Below are 24,281 nucleotides of genomic sequence, written 5' to 3'. Positions count from 1 at the left end.
TATGCCTACCTAGTTCATGTACAAAAATTATAAATAATATATAAATCCAGTCAAAATTAACAACTTGCCTATATGACTATCCTACTTAGGATTGTACTATATCATACAAACTCAGTCAAATTAATTTAATAAGCTTTAACCACGAATACATTAAAAAAAACATTTTTAAGAATCCATAATATTATTAAGCCACACTATATATTTTCTTCCTAAAAGATGAAAATTTAATTTCCTCCCTAAAAAATGGGAGAAGTTTAAAAGTTAAATTAAAATTTATTCCTTCCATGTTTCAATTATGTGTTCAATAAATTTATAAAATTTTAAAATATATATAATATTCTTAGATATTCAATTCTATATCTAACAAAATATACTGCCAGACAAATAAAAATTATGAATTTTGTTATACAACCATTAGAAGATTTGTGGTTCGATTCCGCTACCTCAAATATACTAAAAAAATCAATTAACTTTAAAAAATTCCTAACATTTTCGGAATTGATTGAGATGTCTTGGGTACTTTATAAAGTTTAGAACCAATTAGATAAGTTAAATAGTCTAAGGACCAAAATTGTAATTTAGAAAAGTTTAGAGGGACCAATGAGCAAAAATAAAAGAGTGAAGAAGAGGAAGTAAATGGGGAAAATTGGGCATTAAATTGGTTGGAGTGGGGATTTAACCTCATATGAGCAGTGGTTCATCGATTAAAGTTAAGGGAGAGAGAGAGAGAAACTGCGTATTCTCTCTCGTCAATTTTTCATTAAATGCTTCTCCCCACCTCCCATTAATGACCTCTACAAAATTTGCCAGACACCTCGCATTAAAATCTCCCCAAATTTCTCTCTCTCCACCGCCACCGCCGCCGATTCTCTCTCCTCCCTCCGACCTATCTCCCGCCGTCCATTTCTCCCCTCATCATAACCGCACACGTGTCCTCATGTTTTCATGTTTTCCTCTTCTTTTTTCTCTCATCTTCTGTTGAATCTCTCCGGTGATAATAACGCCTCGGGATCTCCGCATCTCAACCGGCTTGATGAGAACGTCGCCGCTCCTCCGCCGGTTACCGACGATCGGAGAAACATAGGACTCGTCATTGACTTACTCCGTCTCGATGAACCTCCGCCTACGCCGTTGGAGAATCTCCAGCTTGATTCCGATAGCGGAAAGAATCCTCCTCTTCGTCTGAAGAACGGCGATTTCATTCCTCTGTAGTATCGGAACGAGAACACTCTCGCTTTTGGTAGAGATCCGAACGGCGACGGACGTTTCATCCAGAAGCTTCCACGACGGTACCGCCACGGAGATGTAGTCGCTGGTTCCAAAATCATTCTCTCCGACGCTAAGCTTCGTTCGAATCCGAATGAATACGATCGCTTCAGTAAGAAATCTCGTCCGTTTATTTGATCGTCCACGGAATTGCTATTCCGTGGTTCATCAACACAGGGAGTAATTTCCGATTCCGTCGCATGATAAGAATCTCGATTAGGAATAGTGCCTTCAACAAGCGGCTCCAATACGATGCTTCGTAAGATCGTATCATCAAGGCTTGGCCGGATTCTAGCCGCCATAACCGGCGTGAATGGAGATTCCGGTCTAAAAACTACCGCGCGACAGAGAGGACAGTTCGCGTGTGATCTAAGCCATACATCAATACAATCAACATGAAACGCGTGAGAACAAATCGGAAGCGTTCTGACGTAATCGTCGTCTTCAAACTCCAGAAGACAAACGGCGCACTCACGGTCACGGCTTTTAGCAGTGTAGACAGAGAGTGGAATCGTCTTGATTACGGATTCGTCAAGACCATACGGAGAGAAAACGTGGAAGCCATCTGTAGGTTCGAAGAAAGGCGAATCGTAAGGGAGTGAATCTAGGTCACCGCCAGATGAGGACGGGAGATAAGATCGGGCGCGTCGACGTCGGCGGCGCCACCGGCGCCATCGACGGCGGTGGAGACGGAGGAGGTGGAGAATGGGAGGGATGAGGTGACGGGAGATTAGGCGAGAGTAAGTGACGATGAGGAAGGCGGTAGCGATGACGACAACCATGGCGATTAGAGGAGGACTGAAGTCAACGGGGAGCTTCGCCGGCTGTAAGGAGGAAGGGGGAGGGAAATTGGCGGCGGAGGCGGCGGTGGAAGGAGAAGGGGAGGGGGAAGGGGAAGGGGCGGTCGGCATGGAAGGTGCAGCAATGGCGGACGGAGTGAGTTTTGTTGCAGAGCGAAGAGGGTTTAATGGAAGAGAAGAGAGAGAGAGAGAGAGAGAGAGGTTTAATGGGATGGTTTGACTCTTTTTGTTAGGTCCTCCATGCGATTTGTCGACGGGGACCTTGGATGAGTGACACGTCACTTTTCACGAATTTAACGCCCCTCGAGTTTTCATCTTCTACGGTCCATCACATTCCAATTTTTCATGTCTATTGCCACCTCACCATCCCCTCCATTTCTTTCTACTGTCTTAAAATCATATGGGAAATTTTTAAAATAGAAAAGTTAGTCAAATTATTTATATAAAATAGTAAAATTTTAATTTTTTTCACTCACTTGATAGATTTTGATATAAGTCTATCGCTCATAGAAGTTTATGAATATTTTTTTTGTTATTTCTGTAAATAGTTTAATATTTTTGTCTAATTTTTCAAATTTCAATGAAATCGCCTACTTCATATAAAATATAATAATCTATCCAGTACTTTCCATGTCACTTAATATTAATATTATTACATCAAAAATTATTTTTCTTATTACATTTTTGTATTCTCTTGTAGAATTGAATATTAATTTTCTACTTGACAATTTTACATAAAATTGTTATATTTAACATATTCTAGTGTAGAAGCACGAGTTGGAGTAGGGAAAATTGCACATGGCTTGCATGTGGTGAATTTTAAGTTGGGTTATGAAGTGACATACATGATATATCATCAAATAACTTTTAATAAGTTAAATCAAAGTTTCAAGAGTGTTGTAAGTAGCAAGATCTTAGAGAGTAAGCAAAAGTTGCATTCAAGAAATTAAAATAGGGTATTTATGTGAGATTTGACCTAGGATTTTTCATTTAGAAGGATTCTTGAGTGGGGACCTACATCCTCAATGTGAGCAATTGTGCCAATTATGTTTATTCCTTGGTATTTTTTTTCCCTTTTCTTTTTAGCTTTTGTCAAGTTATTTCCACAACATTTATTAACAATAAAAAAAATCTAAAAGTTGTATTAAGACAAAATTAAAATTTAAAAGAGAACAAATAATTATAAGAACGAAATTGGCAGAAAAGGTATAGAAATAGAAAGTAGTAATATATATATATATATATATATATATATATTAATAACAAGGATTGAAATTTTTTAACGAGAATTTCTATGATGCTACAGTGATATCATATGATTAAATATGAATGGAATAGTTATATTACAAAAACTAGTCAATTAAATGGAAACTTTTGGCTTAAAAAAGACAATAAATATATTAAGGAGCCACGTGGTAGATGGTGATTGGAGATATTGAGTATAAGTGAGCCACAGAGGAGCAGAAAGTAAAATGTGGTGGCCCACAGAAGAGGGGAGCAGAGATCTTCCATGAAATTTGATGCCAAAAAGCAAAACCCATTCATACGTAAAACAAAATACTACATTATTAATTAAAAAACAAATGAAATATATAAATTTTTAATTTTTTTATAAAGACTAATAAAAGTTTATATAGTCATAAAAAATACGGATAAATTTTTATAAATATTTATCAATCTTTTTTTTTTTAAATTTCTAAAAATAGTTTGTTGGATTGGATTGGTGAAGAAAAGGATAGTATAGAATGGATTTATAACAACCAGTAATATTGGAGACTGTTGAAAGGGCCATGTTTAATTAGAGTGTGGAACATTTTGCTACCTACAAAGTCAAAAAAAAAATGAAAAAACTATTTTTATTTATTGTTCAAAAGCTGATTTTGATGTGAAGCCTACCTTTTTTCATAATGGAGCACTAAAAATATGTTGGACCCAATACAATTCCCTCTCACTAGATATGATTGAATAATAGTAGATAATATAGCAAAAATAAAAGGAAAAAATAACAGAGGAAAAATATGCCTAACCTATTATATAAGTTTTTTTTTTAAAAAAAAAAATAAATTAAGAATTATGAGCGTGTGAATCAATTTATGGGGCGAAGTGAGTTACGTTAATTGACATAACTTTCATCACTAGAATTTGAGGTTTTATTAGACTAAAAAAATCACAACAAATATCAATTTATACCGTTGGATTTTAAGATTTGTATTGATTTAAACCATAAATTAATAGTTGTATCAACTTAAACAATAAACTAATAGTTGTATTAACTTAAACCCTAAACTTTTATAAATGTATCAATTTAACTCTACATTATGTTTTATTTGGATACACTTATGAGAGGTTGGAATTTAAATACATATACTTTTGAAATTTTAAGATTTAAACTGATATATTTATGAAAGTTCGAAGTTCTAATTGAAACGGTTATTATTTTTTAGTTGAAATTGATACAAAATTTAAAATTTAGGGATATGATTGAAAATATAGACGAACAAAGTATATGTAAATGAGCTTGATTTTTAAAATTATTTAAAGTTTTCAATTTGCATGAATATGACAAAGTACAGTGAAGCGTTTTTTTTTCGATCTCTTTCCATCAACCAATGTTTTTATGGATGTAGAGACATGGTTTCATTTTCATTTGATTTTTACCAGACGAAACTTTCCAACTAATAAGAATAATGCTAACTCTTAATTTATTTTATTGTGGATATAAATATGATTTTATAGCTTGTGTTTTTTTATAGGTAAAATATAAAAATATAATTAAAAAAAATAGCTTTTATCTTAAACTTAGCGGATTGTATCAATTTTAACTATGAACTTACAATTTTGTCCATTTTAACTATAAAATTCCAATTTCATACATTTAAATTTCGAATAAGTGTATCAGTTCACATCATTGATTAAGTTTGTCGTTTTTATTATCATTAAAGATGTTTAGCCACGTATTTCTATAAATATATATTTGTTTAATATTTTAAAGAAAATAAAATTATTGAATAAGATTATAGTAGAGTTGTCGGAGTATTTTTCAATATGATGATTTTTTTTCCCACTTCTTATCATCACTATGCTTTTTTTTTCCTCATTTTATTAATGGGGAGGTTTCTAATTTCAAGTTAAGATTCTACTTGGCCTATAGGTTTTTGGTAGAAACAAAACTTAGTCTAAATTTTTCATCAAAGGAGTATTCTCATTCTCGAATTAGTATTACTTTATGTTGTGCTTTATGTTGGTTTTTTTTAATTAATATTTTTGGTCGGTCTTGAGCTCAATTTATCCTTCATCAGTCACCAGTGATTAAATTATCAACACTTAAGATAATCATTAATATTTTATCCACATAATTATGTTCAGATTGACATTAGTTGGTTAAGTTTAGTTATGATAATTGATATAATTTTATTATTTTATCTTATGAAGTTTAAGGGAAAAAATAATGATGAAAAACATATCTAGTTAATAAAATAAATAATTAAATATTAAATTATAAACGAGTCCTTAAACGTTTAAGACTACGTACTATAAAAGGATAGAGACGAGTCTTGTAAGGATCCACACTTAACCAGTGGAAAATCTTGTTTACACGATAAATTAAAGAAACAAGAGGCTTTTCTCGTTGTTGGCTAAATGGGGATGTATACCTCATCCCCACTTATTTAATTCTCTTTTTTCCTTTTTTTTTTTTTTTTTTCTTTTATATTGTGTGTGTATATATATATGTTTATTTATATATTTATATATGTTAAAATGTTATATTTAAATTGAAGGCTCATATATATGTGACTATGTTTTTGTAATATTTAAATTGAGGAATATGTGTTGTGGTATTGAAATTTAAATATTTAAAAATTATGGTCGTTTATTTTAATCGTAGTTTGGTATATATTATTGTCTTTTTATTAAGAAATATAATTCTTATTTTAATAAATATGATCTTAGAATTGCTCATTTACATGTATACTTTTGGATAAAATTAATTGTATTTTGGCCGAAATTATTACTTACTTCTAAAAAAAAAAAAAAGACAAATAATTCTCTCAGGAAACTCGATCCTTGCAAATTTCAAGCAAATAATTAATCATCGATCCATGTGAAATTAAATAAAAATTCTCGTAGGAGCATGGTTTTAATTTAAATGGGGGACAAGGATAGGGATAGAGATGATATGTCATTTCTGGTATTGACCTATGAACGTATTGGTAAAAAGACCATAAATCTTAAAAAGTCTTTAACATATTTTTAAACTTTTAACTTTGTGTCTAAAAAGTTCTCAAACTGTGAAATATCTAATAGATTTGCGACACATCCATTTTTTGTAAAAAAATAATTAATATAATAGATTTAAGATTAAACTTTATGTAAAAAAAAAAAAAATGAAATGAAAACTTATTAGGTACCAACTATGACATAGAGATACTTCATGTGAGATAGAGAATTTGTATTAGATATCGATACTCTCATACTTCCCATATACATATATGACACTGATTTGGAGTATCTGTTTATGCTCAAACATTTTTTTTTTTTTTTTTTAAGAAAAACCTGTTTATTCAATGTATAGTCGTATCCTAGTTTTTTAGAATTTAACGTATCACGTATCCTATCATATTTATGTCCTGTATCCATATCTGTGTCTATGCTTTATAGGGTATCCACTACCAAATAAAAAGTTTTATTTATTAAATACATTTTAAAAATTGAAGTATAAATAGACAAAATTTAATTTAACCACAAATTAAAAAGAGAGAGAGAGGAAAAAAAAAGCGTGAAAATATAGCGGTGGGGCTGGGCCTTAAACCCACACGATAGCAAATCCCAAATCCGAGTCTAGGGTTTTATCGTCAGACTTTCGATCAATCATTCCAATCTCTCCGTTTGGCTTACACCAAAGAAATCGAAGCGAAAAATGTTTCCAGGAATGTTTATGCGTAAGCCCGACAAGGCCGCTGCTCTCAAGCAGCTCCGATCTCACGTCGCTATGTTCGGCGTCTGGGTTGCTGTAATTCGAGTCACCCCCTATGTTCTTCACTACCTTTCTGACGAGAAAGAAGAACTCAAGCTCGACTTTTAGCTCATTCCCTAAAGGTATTTCCAACTCCATTACCTTGATTCTTCTAGTGGGGTTTTGAAATTTTAGTGTTTTTTGATTGAAACGATACGATTTGTTCGAGTATCACTTGAAATTTATTTATTTATTTTAATTGTGAAATAGATCTGTTCTTGTTCTGTTGTGGGTTAGGTGAACTCTCTGCTTCAATCTTGAATTTTGAGTGAGTTGTTTATACTGCTGAGAAGGGGTTGATTTTGTTTAAATTGCAATGATTTCTTCGGCTTGCCCTTAGCTATGTATAACCGACGATGGGTGTAGGCTTTTATATTCAGGGCTTGAGACCTTGTTCAGCTAACTATATCTGCAGTAATTGGATCAAAATAAGTGATAGTGCTGGGATAGGTCATGTTTGGTGGTTGGTTCGTTAATTGCCATATAGGTTAGAATATGACAACAAACCAAATTTCTGTCTCTCGCTTAATCCTTTTCAAAGGGTCAGCTTGCCCTATATCGATATATTTTTCCAGATATTCTGATAAAATTAAGGATTGGGGAAGATTTCATACTTGATTCTTGTTCAGTGCATTAGAAGTTGTCTGATAAAATGATAGTATCATAGACGATAGAGATACTTGAATGCAATGAACGTTAGGAAAATCTTATACGTATGGACGTGCAAGGGAATATGAGATTGCATTGCATTTGACAATGTTCTTAGGAGGGCCTGTTGATTGCAAAGAGGTGAGAGCTGAGGGAATTTAAATAACTTTTCAGTTGGTAGGTTTTCTGCTTGAAAATGAAATGAAATTATATATAATTGATGTCATCTTCTGATTATTAGGAAATGTAACCACCTCTTTACGCCCTTCTAATATGATTTTATTTCAGGTTTAACCACTCTAAGATTTAGAGGGTTAAATTTAGTCCATATGGTTTTGTAAACTAGAATTTCATCCCTATGGTTTGATAAAACCTTATACATAGTCTTTATGTTTGGATAAAATCTAAGGGTTCAAACCACAGGGATCAAATTCCAACTCTCCCCAAACCATAGGGATCAATCTTAACTGCTTTAATCATTGGTGCTTTTGGTTGCTCCATGTGGTTATGAATTGGAACATTACCCTGTTTAATGTTAATCTTGAAGCCAAAAATTAAGCTAATAGTAATTTGCTTGAATACTCTCTCCCGTTCTCTCCATTCCTCTCTTTAATTTGGTCAACCTTGACTGCTTTTCTGCAAATAGCGACGAGTTTTCCATATTATTTTTTGAGGTTAGCTTTGTTTATTTATATTGCTGGTCTGTATCTCACTATTTGTAGACTGTAAAATGAGGAAGTTTTGTCAATTCATATGTCGTTTATGTAGCTCACTGTTTCTAGAGCATCTGGTTATTGATGACCTCGTTTGCGCTACAAGCATGTGTATTTCAATTTAGATTTGCACAAAACGCTAACCACTAGCTCCTTCATTCTTTATGCAGTTTTTGACTTGAGCATGTGGTGAAGGCTTGTCAAATCACAACTTGTTTTCTTCTATTGATCTCATGAGGAAAAAAAGGAAGGAGACTCGTCATCCTTTTCATTATTTTTTATTTTTACCTTTTCCATTGGATCATAGGCAAATGGTTATTATAGTTTGTGATGAGACATGAAACCGTTCCATTTAAAACTCAGGTTGTTTGTGGGGCAGATAATGCAGGTTGCATTATAGTTAGTTGGTAGAATGTGTTAATGTGAGAGATGACACTGGCCTTTTTATCAGTCAAAGTTAATTTTCTTTTCTATGTTAAACTCCCACCAATGAGAATGAATATATATCCTTCAGTTAGCTTCATAGAGCTAGGTCTAACTAATTGATGTCGGATTTAAGGACACACTTTTGGATGCTAGTTTCTATTTGGTTTATAAAGCTTTAAAAGAGGAATGATTTTAGGCCACGAGGTTTGAGACGTTCTAAAGGGCCAGTTAACTTGCTTGAAAATGATACATTAGTTAAATTAAGTTTGTACTTAGTGTCTGTTTGGTCTTGAGGTTTTAAAAATGACATTCCAGTCTTTGAAGTTTGAAAAATGTTTTTTAATGGTCCCTAGTACTTTAAGTTCATTTAGTAATCAGTAATATTTTTACCATTTCATCATTTTTTTTTCCTGCTTCCTCTCTTTTGCCTCCATCATCGCCATTGTTGGTCAGTCACCTTCGGCCTTCGCTCTTTCTTCATTCCTTCATTGCACTGGCTCCTCCCAAGAATTTCATAAATGGAAACAAATCGTTTGAATAATATGTATTTATTTTGAGATAATTTAGGCTTTTGTTTGGTAATCATTTTGTTTTTTGTATTTGATTTTTTGAAAATTAAACCTATTTCCTCATCGTTTATTAGAATGATTTGTGTCTTTATCAAGTACTATGTTTGAATTCTTAATCAAATTCAGAAAATAAAAATAAGATTTTAAAAGCTACTTTTTTTTAATTTTCAAATTTTGGTTTGGTTTTTAAACGAATAGTAAAAAGTAGATAACTAAGTAAGAAATTTGGAGGTAGAGTAATATCTATAGGCTTATTTTTCAAAAATAAAAAATAAAAAATCAAATAATTATTAAACGAGATTTTAGGGTTTAGAGTTTAAGGTTTCAAGGGTATTATGATTGGTGATAGTGAAATCGTGCATCATGGTTATGGTTGGAAAATGGATTTTGGCATTTAGGATAGAAGGAAATAGGTTTTACGTGTTTAAATTTACTAAGTTTAACCAAATATGTATTTGGCAGACATTTTGGATGATTCTGTTTTTAAAAGTTGTTCAGATTCTTGAATTATTCAAACAGTGCAGATTCTGAATATAATATTTTTATATTTTTATTGTATCCGATTTTGAATTTTCAACTTTAAAATGTAGAATTATATTGAATAAAGATAAAAATATTTAGAAGTACACCATGTCAAAACTCAATTTATTTTCTAAAAATATAATATGTATCATGTAAAGTACTATAAAGGGTAATTGTTTTAAATGATAAAATTGTTGAAGATTTTGGACTCATTTTCTTATATTTGAAAATAGTCCATTTTATTATCATTGAACCCTTGTTTTTAGATTTTTGTTTTCAAATTCTTTATCCAACTGGTCCTAAATTTTCCAACTCAACATATGTAGTACAATCATCAAAACTAATGTCTCATTTTCTGTTGGTCACCTAAATTCAGTACATCTTTTTTTGTTTACTTTTTTACCCTTCATCTTTTTTCATTTATATATATATCAGTCTTTTTTACTTACATTTTGTAAATAAAATAAATATTATCAACAATATATACCATTCATCCTATTATATCGTAGTTGTTATTATTTATTATCTTTTTTAAAATACAAATTTATGTTTAAATTATTATTTATTTTATAAAAAATTATGAATGAGTATACATGTTTTGTTGAAAAAAAATAACAGAAAAATAATATAAGTTAAAAAATACATTAATTTTAAAAAATTCAAATTAATAAAAATAAATATGTTATATAAACTCAAAGTATGTTGAATTAATAAAGGCATACTTGGAATATTATGCAAATTTAAGATATTTTTGGGTAGAATTCTCCAAAACAAACACAGTTATCCAAATATTCTCATTTATCATGAAAAAAAAAATTATTCCAAGAAAAGAACTATGGTTATCTAAAGTTGTCAAACATTTGTAATTCTAGACACTATCTACTTAAAAAAACAAACAACAGAAAAACTAATTTTGTTTAAAAAGCAAATTTTTGCAAATTATTCCAAAACATGCCATTAATCTCAAATAACTAGCCGTTGTGGGTATTTTCACACAAAGATTTAAACACAAGACCTTGTAGACCACGTGCTTTGATACCATATTAAATCATCAATTGACCAAAAAATTTAAGTGGATGATGAAGGTAAATTTAGTATTATATTAATGAAAAGGTACCCGATCAATTAATAAGAAGGTAGATCTAGAAGAGACAATGAGAAAAGAGAATTCTCAAAAACAGCCATTTCTATGATTACACATATGTCATTGTAGGGCATATGCCCTTGTCTAAAATAATTCAAATGTCCTTTGGGGTTTTTCTCTCTCTCTCTCTCTTTTTTTTTTTGGGTTGAAGAAACTCCTTCGTGGGGTATATGGTCATGAATTCTAATAATTCAAATGTACATTTGTAGGGTATATGATGCCATTGAGTTTCCAATAATTCAAGTGTCATTGTAGGGTAGATCTTACCCCTATTAGTTCCTATATATAATTCAAGACTGTTATTGTAGGGGACATCATGTCCATGCTTCTATTAAATTTGCTTGGCACCATATTGTTTGGCTTCACTTAACACATCAAAGATTCTTATTTTCCATAATATATGGACAAAGAATGTCTTTAACACCAACCAAAAATAAATAAATAAATAAATAAACAATAAAAACTGATTTGAAATGACTGTTTTATTCACATTCTTGGATTTACACTCTACTTTCAACATTCAAAATTCCCTTTTTCTACTTAAAGTAAGAAAAAAATGATTTTCTTTTTCACAACAAGAACACCCTAGTTTAAATAGATATTTTACAGGTTTAGCTCATACAACTTTCAAATTCCTGCCTACTTAATCCTTGAACTTTAAACGATGTTTAATAAATCCCTGTCGTTTTGTTTCGCAAAGGGTCGTTAAACTTTCAACTGTCTATTTAGTAGATCTCTGGTTTTTTAATTTTGTTTATAAAAAAATCACAAACTCATTAAATGCAAAATTGAAAGTTTGGGGTCGTGTTAGACATAAAATTTTGAACATGTTTGGGATCTAATTAGATGAGACATTGAAAGTTCAAGGGCTTATTGAACATTTGTAAAGTTCAGGGATCCATTAGATAAGTTTTAAGGTTAAGTTACTTTTTAAACAAAAATTTGAAAGTTTAAGTACGAAACTTATATTTAATCGTTTAAAAAAACTAGGTTAAATTACACTTTTAATCCCTATACTATACATTTTATCAACTTCACCTTTATACTTCCAAAATTTATACCAGTATCTACCATTTGATTAAAACATACCATATACATTCTAAACTTCTTAGTAAAGAGAGTAACAAATGTCTAACTTGACAAATTATTTGTGGTTGTGATATTAGTAGATCAACTGATCATGACTTGACATAGGAAAATTTCTATACTACGGGAGCATGTAATCTCTCTATTTATTGTGTGTCACATTAGCATACTTTTAAAAGTAGGGTGAGGTTTCATTGACATTAGTGTGGAGTTGCTAAAGTGAGCTTAACTCAGTGAGATTGATATGCACTGCGATCCAAGAGGTTAGAGGTTCAAAACCCCACCACACAGTCGTTGTATTCAAAGAAAAGAAACATTAATGTGGGTCCACTGATATTCATGAAGACAAATTTATAGTGTAAAGAAAGGGAATATGGTACTATGGGAGTACTAAAATTTTTTCCACCTGAAAATGCAATTCTATTCCTCTTTTTACCATTCAACCACAAATAACTTGCACCAAAGTGTTAGATATCATGATCTATTACGCCCTACTCAAGATAGAAGTATATAGTAAGCCTTAATCAAAGGATAGAGATGGGAATAGAACTTTTAGGAAGTACGTAAAGATCAAACCGAGAACTTATATAAATATAGGGACTAAATGTGCAATTTAACGAGCGTTGAGAGGGAGGGATCTTTTAAGTAGGGTAGCCATGTACTTGCCTTGGTAATGAGCAAGATCAAGCTCAGTGGAAGATGGAGGTCTTGAGCCATCCCCAGAGATAACTCCAGCCCCATATGGGGATCCTCCTCTTATGGACTCCAAATTGGTCATTTCACTCCCAAAAGTGTACCCTATTGGAACATACACCATCCCATGGTGTGCTAGAAGACTCACTGCTGTTAAGCTACAAACAAACATTTACCATCCATATCAATTTACCATTTTGCCCTTCTTTTAACCTTTTTGCCGCATGAATATTTCTTCAATTTCTCGATTCTAAATTCGTCTACAAATTTTCATAATATTATTTTTTTCCCCATCTAATTCTATCTTTTTAAAGGTTGTATCTTTTTAAGAGTCTTTATATCTATTTTAACCAAATTATCAAATAATCGAGGCTTCATCTGATAATGATTTTGTTTTTGTTTTTTTTTATTTTGAAAATCATGTTGGATAATTTCTTTAATAAGTTTTAAAGATTCATTGAAAACATATTTAAATTTCTTAGCTAGAGCTCACAAGAAAAACAACTTTTTCATTTTTTTTAAGTTTACTTAATTTAGCTTAATTCTTTTTATAAATAATTTACATTAGAAACATAAAGATGGAAAGTTATGCATATAAGTTCATTTCATTTTTTCAGAAATAAATGGAAAAAGCAAAATGTTTTTTTTAATACACTTTCTAGCAGTGTTGGATGGATGATTTTAAATTAGATTAAAATTTCAACTTTGTTCCCAAGAAAATCAATATATTTCTTTTTGTTAAGACCAATTTCTAATTTAATTTTTCTTCTAATTAATAAAAATAAATCGGTCAAAATATCATTTTAATCCTCGTTCTTTAAATTTATTCATATTTAGCCACTATATTTTTAAATATCTAATTTTAATTTATTTATTTTTAATAAATCTTAAATTTAGTCTCTACTACTAATTTATTATTATTATTATTTAATATTTTTACAGTAAATATAAGAAGTACATTTACCTGAGAATTATTATTAATATCGAACTAATTTCAATTACTTTAAAATTGGAGATTTGAAATTATAAATATTAAAATTAATTTAGCCTAATAAATTTTAACCTTTTTTATTTTAAATAAACAGAATTCCCAAATGATTGATATCACTGCTGAAAGAAACAACTTACGCCGTCGTCTCCTGGCCGCCGCCTTGAGTTCCGGTACTGACAAAGAACCCGGCAGGAATTCCGGCTAGCCTCTGATGCTCCCAAAGATCAATCGTCGAATCAAAAAACGACTTCATTTGCGCCGCTATGGATCCATACCTCGTCGGAAATCCAAACAAGAATCCGTCGGCCTCGACTATCTCCTCCACGGAAATCACCGGCACGCCGTCATCCTTCGCCGGAACTCTCATCTGCTGCAGCGTCTCCATTGGCAGCGTCTCCGGCACCTTAAACAGAACACCTTCGACGCCGTCTACAGAATCGACTCCTTTCTTCATCATCTTGGCCAAGAGATCGACGTGACCGTACATAGAGTAATAGATGATGAAGATCCTGAGATTCCTGGAGATTTCTCCGGCGGTGGATTTTGGTTGATCGGGAGTTGGATGTGGATCGGAGACGGCTACGGATGCTCTGTTCATGCTAGGTACGCATCCGCTCCCTTTCCCCATTTTTGGAAAAATTGAGAAATCTGAAAAATGACGATCGATTAATTTTCGAATTGGAGTTTGAATTGATGATGAAGATAATGATTAATGGAAGTTTATTAAGCTTCTTCGTTGGCCGGATTAGGGCAAATTGAAATTGATATCTTCATCGCTGGCATTTTCTACAAATATGATTTTGACTTCTTCTTCTTCTTCCTCCTCCTCCTATTCATAAATTGTTTCTCTACCAATACAAAAATCTTCATTATTTTATGCTCTTATCTCTACCGGCAATTTCAAAATTACTTTGGATGATGAACAGGATAAAAAAATATAGTATAAAAACTAAAAAATCTGTATTTAAACCTTTTAACTTTGAGTGGGAGATTTTAATTGGTTTGGATAAACATCTATGAGATTTTTAATTTTATCAATTAGACTCATCTTTCTTAAGTCAATCAATTTTGAACTTTAAATTTGATTCACGTCTCATATGATATTAACCAAATTTAAAGAAGAGTGTAAATGGATATTTTCAACTTAAAGTTGAGGTCCCTTCCGGTAACTATTTGGATTTTGAATTTTTGTTTTTTAAAATTAAACTATAGACTGAAAAACCAAGCTAAATTTTGAAAATTTGTTTATGAAATTTGGCTAACAATTCAACTATTGGATTTAAGAAAGATAAATAAATTGGAGAAAATACACTTAATTTTAAAAAACAAAAAACAAAATGGTTATTAAAGGGATTTTTTTTTTTTTTAGTTTTTGAAAATTAAGCCTACTAACACCTCTTTCACATCTATATTTTCTTTCTTATTTATATTTTCACCGATGTTTTCAGAAACCAAGCCAAAATTTGAAAACTAAAAAAATAATAATTTAAAAACTTGTTTTTATTTTTGGATTTTGATTAAGAATTCAATTTTTGTACTTAAGAAAGATACGTACCATGATAAGAAAATGTGAAAAAATGGGTTTAATTTTAAAAATTTTAAAAAAACGAAATGGTACCAAACAGGAAGAGAAAAGTTTAAATAATACACTTGTTAGTACAAAGTTTTAATTGATACAATATCTAAAATTGGGTACACATTGATATTTTCCTTAAATTTTATGTATGGCCTATTTGTATATTATAAGTTAAGTTAAATTACAAGTTTAATCTCATGTTTATGTCCAAAGTCCCATTATAGAGAATCTAATACTTCTCCTAAATTTTGAAAATGTCAATTAAGTTTTTGAACTTTCAAATTTGTATTTAAGTCCTTGACATATTCAACATTTTTTAAATCAATAGAATTAATAAATTAAAACTTGTGTCTAATATAATAATAATAAAAAAAATTCAAATTTTATGTTAAGTGGGCTTATACATTTTTTAAAATATTGAATAGATCAATGACCTATTTGATTCTTTAAAGTTAATATATATCTATTTCACACAAATTTAAGATGCGTTTGGAGCAAGAAGTTGGTTATTATAATAATAACTTATTATAATTGAGTTATAATAGTTTATGTTTGGGATGTAGATTATTTTAGTTTGGGTTATAATAGTATGTGTTTGAGGTATAAACTATTTTACTTTGAGAATGAAATAGTAAATATTGTAGCAAAGAATAAAAGAAATGATGAATGTAAAATAGTAAAAACCGTAGTAAATAGTAAATGACGGTAGTAAATATAGATTTTGAAATAGTGTTGACTGTAGTTAATTGGGGGTTTTGAAATAGTATTTACTATAGCAAAAGGTGATTATTATAGTTTTAGAATAGTTTTTGTCTCAAAAATCTCTTTAAAGGTTTGAGAAGTGAACTTGTACTTTGACTTATAAATTAAATTATTTTAGGCTTAGTAGAATCAAATACATTTAAGCAACATAACTTAAGTAATTAAAACATATACCATAAATAAAAAGGGGGTTGGAATCTCACTTTTGGAACTAAAAAAAGAAATTGATGCAACAAAGTTGGGTATAGAATAGGAACAAATTGAATAATTTATACCTTTAATTGGAATGTACAGTTGTATACACCTGTTCATATTCTTGTCACTTTTGTTTAAACAAAAAAATTGTATGAATTAGTTATTTTAATTTATTTATAACAACATTGTGGGAAAGCAAAGAACTTGGCATAAAATATTAGTGGGGAATGAAATCATGTTCTGCATAAAGTTGTAATGACTAATAAATTATGAGTTTGGATTTGGAAGATTCTACCTGATTTTGGAGTTGGACTCCAAATACGTTCATCAAAATATTTTTTAGACAGATATAATTATCTACTTTCCAGTTCATCCAAAAAGAAAAAGACCATCTTTTGCTAGAATTGATCAAGAAGATCCACAATAAATAGGAACACTTCAGAAAACTCGAACCGATCTAACTTGTATAACCTTATGAGTCATTTGATCATCTCTCCCACGTTTGTAACGTAATATTCTTTTTTTTTTTTTAAGGAAAAAAATAATGATAAAAAGAGAGGAGCCATGGAGAATTCTTAGCTACTGCCAAAACAATGATTAGCAAAGAGAAGAAGATGAACAGCTAATATACATTGGCATTGGCATTGGCAAACCAACCAGCTACTTGGATTCCTAAGCTCTACCAAAAGATATAACTCGACATCATGAATGAATTATCCCCCAAGTCAATGATCAGAACAAAGCCTCTCAGAGACTAAAAAACACAAGAGAATAGAGAAAAAGGAGAGAGATTAGAGCCTCTGTTATCAATCCTCAAAGCTCAAACCAGTCAGCTCCCATGGCTATTATCCCAAGAACTGGAAGAAGGAAACTTGTTAGCTATCTCAAATCCGGGTAGGTAGGTTGTCTGTCTTCTCCTTACTTGAAGGACCAACTTTTTGATCTTTTTAGTTCCCATGGAGGTAGGCAGCCTTTATAGTGGGAGTGTAGAAACAGTGAAGATATTGAAACTTCCTTCTGATTCATGGAGATGGAGGATAAGCAACTGAAGCCACTCCTTAGCCTTTTCTTTTCGCTGTCCTGTCCCTCATATCTCGGGTCGTGTTGCACGGTCGTGGCCTTAAGTGCCTTGGGGAGTATGCAGTTGCATTTTGAACCTGCAAGTTTTGCTTGAAGATTGTGAGGGACTTTGTTTTGTCAAAATCAAAGAGGGTTTACATTCTACAGTTTTAAGATCACAATGGATCTAGCATGAAATGACAAGCATTTGCGGAGAGATAAATGACGATGCACGTACCTATTCTTGCAAGCCGATTAATCCATTTCGGTATGCATTTCCCGGTTAGCTTTCTACATACATCCTCACAGAAGTGGTTGCAATTCTTCACGATCAAGTGATATGAATCGCCATGATAGTTCGCAGCTTGACGCTCCATGAAGTCTCTTACTTGGATTGGATCCAAGCAAGTTGTACCAATATAGATTGACTTCCTAAACTTGAAGCCAGGGCATGTTCGGGGTTCGACCTCGAAGATACCACTCGTCGGGTAGTCGTGGGCTCCAAAGGCATATTCAATGCCGTAAACTGTAACACAGATACAAACATCTTTGAATAATCAGGCATTTATTTCAGATCCAAAATAAGTTCCATATATAAGCAGGCATTAATTTCAGATCCAAAATATGGCTAAACAACAGGAACACTCCAAATGAAATTATTTGAAAAAGCTCTTGCGCTGACTTTAGCAATAGCCTTCTTGACATCATTAATAGCATAGCTGACAATAACTTATATCTAATCAGCTAGATATTAGAAAAGGGTTTGGCAACAGAAGTAGAAGTCAATTTATGATTATTACAAAATCTTAAGAACATAGACAAGATCAACTTAATTACACTGAGTGGCCTGCAAGTACACTTACTATTCGATTGAATAATTGGAATGGTAACCTTACAATCTGAGTGAAAGATAAGAAACAAACTGACCTTCTATACCAGAGTGGAAGATACCAAGGCCAGCCCAGTAGACGTAGCCATTTGCCGGGGTCAAGTCATACACGTTGAGATAAACTGGGGCTTCTCCAGGAGTACAGGTGGAGGCCTTCACCTTCTGCAACAAGCACAAATCCTTGGCTGGTTTACCTCTAAAGTAAAGAGACTTGATGCAGTGCCATCCATTCTCTGATCCAGCTTTCATAGTTGAGGGTGAAACCGGAATCAATTGGCAGTTAGGCTCAGCCTGTAAATTTTGGAAACAAAAGTTACACATTTACTTCATTAAATTATAATGAAAAGCCAGAAGGTTCCCTCTGAAGTACCATGTTTTATGATGTTTATATTGAGTTTGTTTCTAATCAAAGTATGAAATCACGATAAACTACGAATCTGACCAAAATTTAAACAAGAATAAGAGCCGTCACCACAGACAGCTACATTGTATTAGTAGTGTGGTGCTACTAGACAAATGAAAATTGTTGAGATATATAATATGATCTAATTCATCCCAACTCGTGAGCTGACAGATGTGAAGTTATTTGTGTTCAGCCACTCTTGGCACCCCCCTAAGGACCTGGTAAATGAAGGGCCTCAAAGAAACTATCAAGCTGAAACGAGTATTTGCCTTAAGGAGCAAGCATCAATCACAAAGTAGAATTGTACATCTCTTTCTTCCTCTTCTTTTACAAGGCTACAGCATTCACATTTTCCTGGGATCTATTCAAGTCTCTAGCTCTCTATGATTTTTTGCCAATTCCAAGTACATATCAGTATCACCTATGTTCCTCCATCCCGTCAATCAGGTCATTCGAACTAAAGGAGCGGTTAGATGTTCTATCTAGGACATGCCTAGGTCTCTGTAGATCCAAGAAAACTGGAGGAAATCCAGTAAAAGTAGATCCCCTCCAGTAGCAAATTCAGTTCCACCTTATGTGACATCTTTCAAGCTTTTTTTGGACTTTTCCTAATGAAACCTTCAATGCATTCCTCCTATAAGATTCCTTGTATAGTTCCACAAGCAAAGCCAGGCCAAATAAATGAAAAGTGTAGACAAAATACAATTCCAAACTCAACTTTGAATCTGGGGATGGATTTTAGTCTCACTGCTAAAGAATGCTGAATATGATTTCAAAGAAAGGAGAATTGGTTATGAAATTAATCATAGCTTAGGCATAATGATCCCAAATCCAACTACAGTATGCCAAGATCCAAGATATGTTGTTGAAGTCAAACTTCCAAAACAAAAAACATCTTCACATCTTTACTTTAAGAGGGAAAGTTCACGCAATAGCAAGCAGAGATTAGCAAAGAAATTAACAACCAGACAATAAGAAATGAAGTGGTGGGTGGGAACATTAGATTAGCTTCACATTTCCACAAAAACCAAAATACAAGAACCACAAAATCCAGAAACCCAAGTGGAAAAACAAGACAATTAACACAAAAGCTCCCCAGAAGAAGCCAGATCAGATTCAGAAGAAAACCCAGAAAGCAAAATGGCAAAAGAAAAAAAAAACCAGAAAATGCAGAAAAGTTAAGAGAAGAGAAGAGAACCGTTTTGATAAAAGGAAGAAACAATCGAAACCCATTCGTGGGGGAACTGCAACAAACCTTTTTGTAAAGGGTAAAACAGCCATCAGAGAAGGAAAATAGAGGAGACAGAAAGAAAGAGGACAGTGGCAGCCATTTTCAAAGCTCGGAAGAAGCTGGTGGAGCGTGTGGGTGACTGAAAATGCAGAAATGAAGAAGAAGAGCAGAAACCAGTGTCTTTTTCCAAAGTGGGTACTAAAGAAAAGGGGAAATTAGAGAGGATTTTGAGAAAGAAATTTGAAGGAGCTAACAGTCAAAGGGGGGAAGTAGAAGTAGAAGTAGAAGTAGGAGTAAACCCTGTTGCTGTTGTTGTTGGTTTTGTTCAATTCGATGAAGCTCGTGGACAGCTTGAATCGCATAGTTTAAGGGAGATTTTAATTAGAAGATTGAAGACTCGAATTCCCATTTTCGTCAAGCTCTGATTTCTTTAGTCTCCCTCCAAGCTTGGTCCATTGCTAGTACGCTTGCTGTCATTTTCAGCTTCCCCCCTCTCTCTTTTCTTTAATAATGATGAGTTAAAAGGAATCTCTTTCTTTATGGGCTATGGATTTTGTTTGAATCACTGAATTTCAGATTTTGATTTTGATTTTTTTCTTTTATAGTAGAAATGAATATTTAAAAGGTTATCTATTTTATCTAAATTTGATAAACATTTAAGAGTAAAAAATTATCTTACTATAATAACCACCTCTTGCTACTTGTAGTCCCATTATAGGCAACACTATTTCAAAATCCTTGCAATTTTTACTATTTTATATTTATCATTTTTTTATCTTTTACTGTAGTGTTTATTATTTCTTTCTCAAACTAAAATAGTTTATATATCAAATACATATTATTATAATCTAAACTAAAATAATCTATATCCAAACACATACTATTATAACTTAGGTATATAATAATCAACTCTTTACTCCAAATGTCCCTTAAACTTCTCTAAGGATGAACATGAAATCTATCGGGCACAATATATTATTTTGTGCCTAATCTGTCACAAATTTCAATAATTTAAATCTTATACGTTATCTACATGAGCATAACTCAACTAACATCGACATGTCTTTCTCTTGAAATTGTAAGCTCAAATCTCTAAGCTCCACATTTGTTGTAATACATAGTGCCATTCATATTAAAAATGAATTCTCTCCAACCTACTTGATGTCAAAAGTATTATCTAGTTCTTTAACAATAAATTTGAAATATGGAGACATAAAATTGATAGATATAACCAAAAAAAGGAAAAAGAAATTATAAGAGACAATATTGAAAGGAAAGTTAGAAATTTCTAAAATTATATGAATTGGGTCAAATAATCTTGAAAGTTCATGGATTTATTAGTTTTTTTGAAAAAAATTTAAATAATGAATAGATAAAATAACCCCTTAAAGTTTAAAAATAAAATTTATAATTCAACAAATTCATTTTAAATGAGCTTTAAAAAGCTAAACAATCCAATTCACTTTTGTTGGTAACCACGAGATCCATGGTTCAGATTCTCTATCCCTAATTGTATTAAAAAAAATTGTAGATTGAACGGTTAGGATATGACTATATATTATATATAAACAGCGTATGTGTATATATATTTATCATTTTCTAAGAAAATTGATTCAAACCTTAAAAAAAAAAAAAAAAAAGATTAGAATCACTATTTCATTTTTACTAGGATGATTGTGACAACAATTTCCTCTCTCCCCTCTATCTCTTTCATTGACCCATCCTTTCCTTTTTTCCTCTCTATGATAACCCTTTGAAGATTGCATCAAAGAAACTAAATTTTCTCCCTTTTTCTCTTTTTCCACTCCCACATTACCTAAAATCCAAAAATTAGGATGAAGATAGAGGATTGAAACTCTTTGTAGGGTTGGGATAAAAAAAGAAAGCTACATGTAGTTTCATCCCCTCTTTGTGTGAACTTGTAGAATCAAATAATTTCATTTCACAACAACATGTCAATAAAATATGAAAATTAGGCCAACATATTTTTTCGTCTCTTAGTTTTGGTTTTAGTTTCTATTTGATCTATGGATTTCAAAATGTTTAACATTTAGTTTTAAAGGTTTTATTTTTGTTTCAATTTAGTCTCTATGTTTCAATATTTACACTTTAACCTCGATTTTGAATATTGACTTTTTGTCTTTAGTATTAATATTTATTAGTTAGTTCAAAAGAATTATAATTAATTAAGTTTTACTATTTTCATCTCTATTAAAATTAAATTTAAAATTTTACTTAATATTTATTTTAGATTAATTAATAGACATTAACTCTAATGACTGAAAGTTGGTATCTAATGAAGAATCTATGTTAAAAGTGTAAATCTAATAACCAAATTGACACAAAACTCAAATCTCATGGGTAAAATTATGATATTTTAAAACCTAATGATTAAATTGAAACCAAACTCATAATTTAAAGACTAAATACGTAACGTAAGGACCAAATGTAAACTAAACCCAAAATCTAGGGACCAAAATTGTATTTTCCCCCTAGAAATTATAACTAACTATGTAATTTCAATTCAAATTTTTGTATTAATATGTTAACACAAGCAAAATTAGTTGAAACGAGCATTGAGTAAGTGAATATTAAATGACAAAACAACATTAAATAATAATTTTAAAAAATTAGGAGTAAAATTGACATTTTAAAAATTAAAAAATTAAAGCATGTTGTGAATTTGAGAAGCATAACAGCGCACAATGAGAACACATATATGGAGAAAATATAATATAATGATAATATATAATAAAATAAATAAAATTTAAACATATAAATATATAAAATAATTAAATAACAAAAAGTAAATAAAAAACAAAGAATTGATTTTTCTCACTTTCTCCGATCTTTTTGGATTGATCATCGATATGTGTGTCTTTCAAAACCCACCAAATTCTACTAAGCAACTTGACAAGTAGAAGATGGATTAAATGGATATTAATAATGGGTAATCTTGAGACACATGGACAATACATGGATACTAATAATGGACATCTAAATTACACTTAATTTAACATATTTATAATACTCCCCTTATATGCCCATTATTATGAAATATGCCTCGTTAAAACCTTATTAAAAAAACCCCAATAGAAAAAAAAAATCCTAGTGAAGGAAAAAAAGTAAATATTTCATATAATCAAATACTCTTAAAAAGTATATTTACTCTTCCTTATGGAAACATCACTTGAGATCTCTAAGTCGCCGCATTCCAATGGTGTGCACCAGTTTGTTAAGGTTGTAGTAGGTAATGCCTTTGTAAATAAGTCTACCAGGTTATCTTTCAAACAAATTTATTGTCGTCATTTTCTTCAAGACCATGAATGTAGAAAAGCTTCGGTGAAATATATTTTGTTCTATCTCCTTTAATATATCCTCCTTTGATTTGGGATATGCATGCTGTAATGTCTTCATATAATATCGTTGGAAGATTTTTACTAAAAGACAAACCACATGTTCCACAAATGTGCTGAGTCATTGATCTTAGCCATACACACTTTCAACCAACCTCGTGAATTGCAAGAATTTCAGCATGATTTGAGGAAGTGATTGTTATGGTCTGTTTCACCAATCGCCATGATATAACAGTTCCTCCACATATGAACAAATAAACTGTTTGAGATCTAGATTTGTGTGGATCAGATAAATATCCAGAATCTTCATAACCAATTAGATTAAAATTTAATTTATTTGAATAAAACAAACACATGTTGATCATTCCTTGGAGATAACGAAGTATATGCTTAATTTTGTTCAAACGTCTTTTTGTTGAAGAAGAAATATATCTTGCTAATAAATTTACTAAAAATGCAATATCTGGTCTCGTATTATTAGCAAGATACATAAATGCACAAATTGCACTAAGATATGGTATTTCAGGATTACGAAGTTCTTCATTATCATCTCGAGGTCGAAATATATCTTTCTTCACATCTATAGAACGAACTTCTATTGGAATGTTCAATGGATGTGCTTTGTCCATATAAAATATTTTCAAAACTTTTCATATATAAGTTGACCAATGAACAAATATCTCATATGCGAAATGCTCAATTTGCAAGCCAAGACATATTAGATTGTTTTGATATCCTTTTTTCAACAAATATCTACTCAGGTGATTGTACCACATTCATCCCGATTGTTTCAATCCATATAGCGATCTTTGTAACATTATTGGATATGATTCCTGGGAATTTGATTTATATGTTTCAGATAACTTAAATCCTTTTGGGATTATCATATAAATATCATTGCCAAGATATCCATATACATATGTTGTGACTACATTCAT

At 31.3% G+C, this 24,281-nt stretch overlaps 4 protein-coding genes across 5 annotated transcripts; 1 reads left to right on the top strand and 3 right to left on the bottom strand.

Annotated features, from left to right (window-relative positions):
• Window positions 1–554: 554 nt before the first annotated feature.
• LOC120089481 (RING-H2 finger protein ATL65) lies at window positions 555–2,669 on the bottom strand. The gene has a single exon (XM_039046967.1). It carries the CDS (start codon window positions 2,175–2,177, stop codon window positions 969–971), a length of 1,209 nt encoding a protein of 402 aa, XP_038902895.1. The 5' UTR covers window positions 2,178–2,669; the 3' UTR covers window positions 555–968.
• A 4,183-nt stretch (window positions 2,670–6,852) lies between these two features.
• On the top strand, window positions 6,853–8,958 carry LOC120087914 (mitochondrial import receptor subunit TOM6 homolog). Its single transcript, XM_039044925.1, has 2 exons — window positions 6,853–7,163; window positions 8,612–8,958. The coding sequence occupies exon 1, from the start codon at window positions 6,985–6,987 to the stop codon at window positions 7,147–7,149; it is 165 nt and encodes a 54-aa protein (XP_038900853.1). The 5' UTR covers window positions 6,853–6,984; the 3' UTR covers window positions 7,150–7,163; window positions 8,612–8,958.
• A 2,275-nt stretch (window positions 8,959–11,233) lies between these two features.
• Window positions 11,234–15,110, bottom strand: LOC120088155 (probable NAD(P)H dehydrogenase (quinone) FQR1-like 1). Its single transcript, XM_039045262.1, has 2 exons — window positions 14,010–15,110; window positions 11,234–13,039 (listed from the first exon to the last, which is right to left on the bottom strand). The coding sequence occupies exons 1-2, from the start codon at window positions 14,498–14,500 to the stop codon at window positions 12,802–12,804; spliced, it is 729 nt and encodes a 242-aa protein (XP_038901190.1). The 5' UTR covers window positions 14,501–15,110; the 3' UTR covers window positions 11,234–12,801.
• Window positions 15,111–16,953: 1,843 nt separating this feature from the next.
• Window positions 16,954–20,520, bottom strand: LOC120088154 (deSI-like protein At4g17486). 2 transcript variants are annotated; one of them, XM_039045261.1, is made up of 4 exons: window positions 19,955–20,520; window positions 18,392–18,644; window positions 17,703–17,990; window positions 16,954–17,562 (listed from the first exon to the last, which is right to left on the bottom strand). In XM_039045261.1, exons 2-4 carry the CDS (start codon window positions 18,600–18,602, stop codon window positions 17,324–17,326), a joined length of 738 nt encoding a protein of 245 aa, XP_038901189.1. In that variant the 5' UTR covers window positions 18,603–18,644; window positions 19,955–20,520; the 3' UTR covers window positions 16,954–17,323. The 2 variants fall into 2 exon arrangements, with proteins under 2 accessions (XP_038901189.1, XP_038901188.1); XM_039045260.1 differs by having other exon boundaries at window positions 20,012–20,517.
• Between the last annotated feature and the right edge of the window lie 3,761 nt (window positions 20,521–24,281).

This window comes from Benincasa hispida, chromosome 10, assembly GCF_009727055.1.
Source record: "Benincasa hispida cultivar B227 chromosome 10, ASM972705v1, whole genome shotgun sequence".
Taxonomy (NCBI): Eukaryota; Viridiplantae; Streptophyta; class Magnoliopsida; order Cucurbitales; family Cucurbitaceae; genus Benincasa; species Benincasa hispida.
The sequence above is the reverse complement of the archived record's forward strand: the minus strand, read 5'-3'. Positions and strand labels throughout refer to the sequence as shown.

Bases quoted from the DNA above. Each gene is read 5' to 3' on its own strand.
- LOC120089481 (XM_039046967.1), bottom strand. From the start codon at position 2,177: ATGCCGACCGCCCCTTCCCCTTCCCCCTCCCCTTCTCCTTCCACCGCC.
- LOC120087914 (XM_039044925.1), top strand. From the start codon at position 6,985: ATGTTTCCAGGAATGTTTATGCGTAAGCCCGACAAGGCCGCTGCTCTC.
- LOC120088155 (XM_039045262.1), bottom strand. From the start codon at position 14,500: ATGGGGAAAGGGAGCGGATGCGTACCTAGCATGAACAGAGCATCCGTA. The intron at 13,040-14,009 runs GTAAGTTGTTTC...GTTTGTTTGTAG, and splicing joins GGCGGCCAGGAGACGACGGC to CTTAACAGCAGTGAGTCTTC.
- LOC120088154 (XM_039045261.1), bottom strand. From the start codon at position 18,602: ATGAAAGCTGGATCAGAGAATGGATGGCACTGCATCAAGTCTCTTTAC. The intron at 17,991-18,391 runs GTCAGTTTGTTT...TCTGTGTTACAG, and splicing joins CTTCCACTCTGGTATAGAAG to TTTACGGCATTGAATATGCC. The intron at 17,563-17,702 runs GTACGTGCATCG...CAAAACTTGCAG, and splicing joins TAATCGGCTTGCAAGAATAG to GTTCAAAATGCAACTGCATA.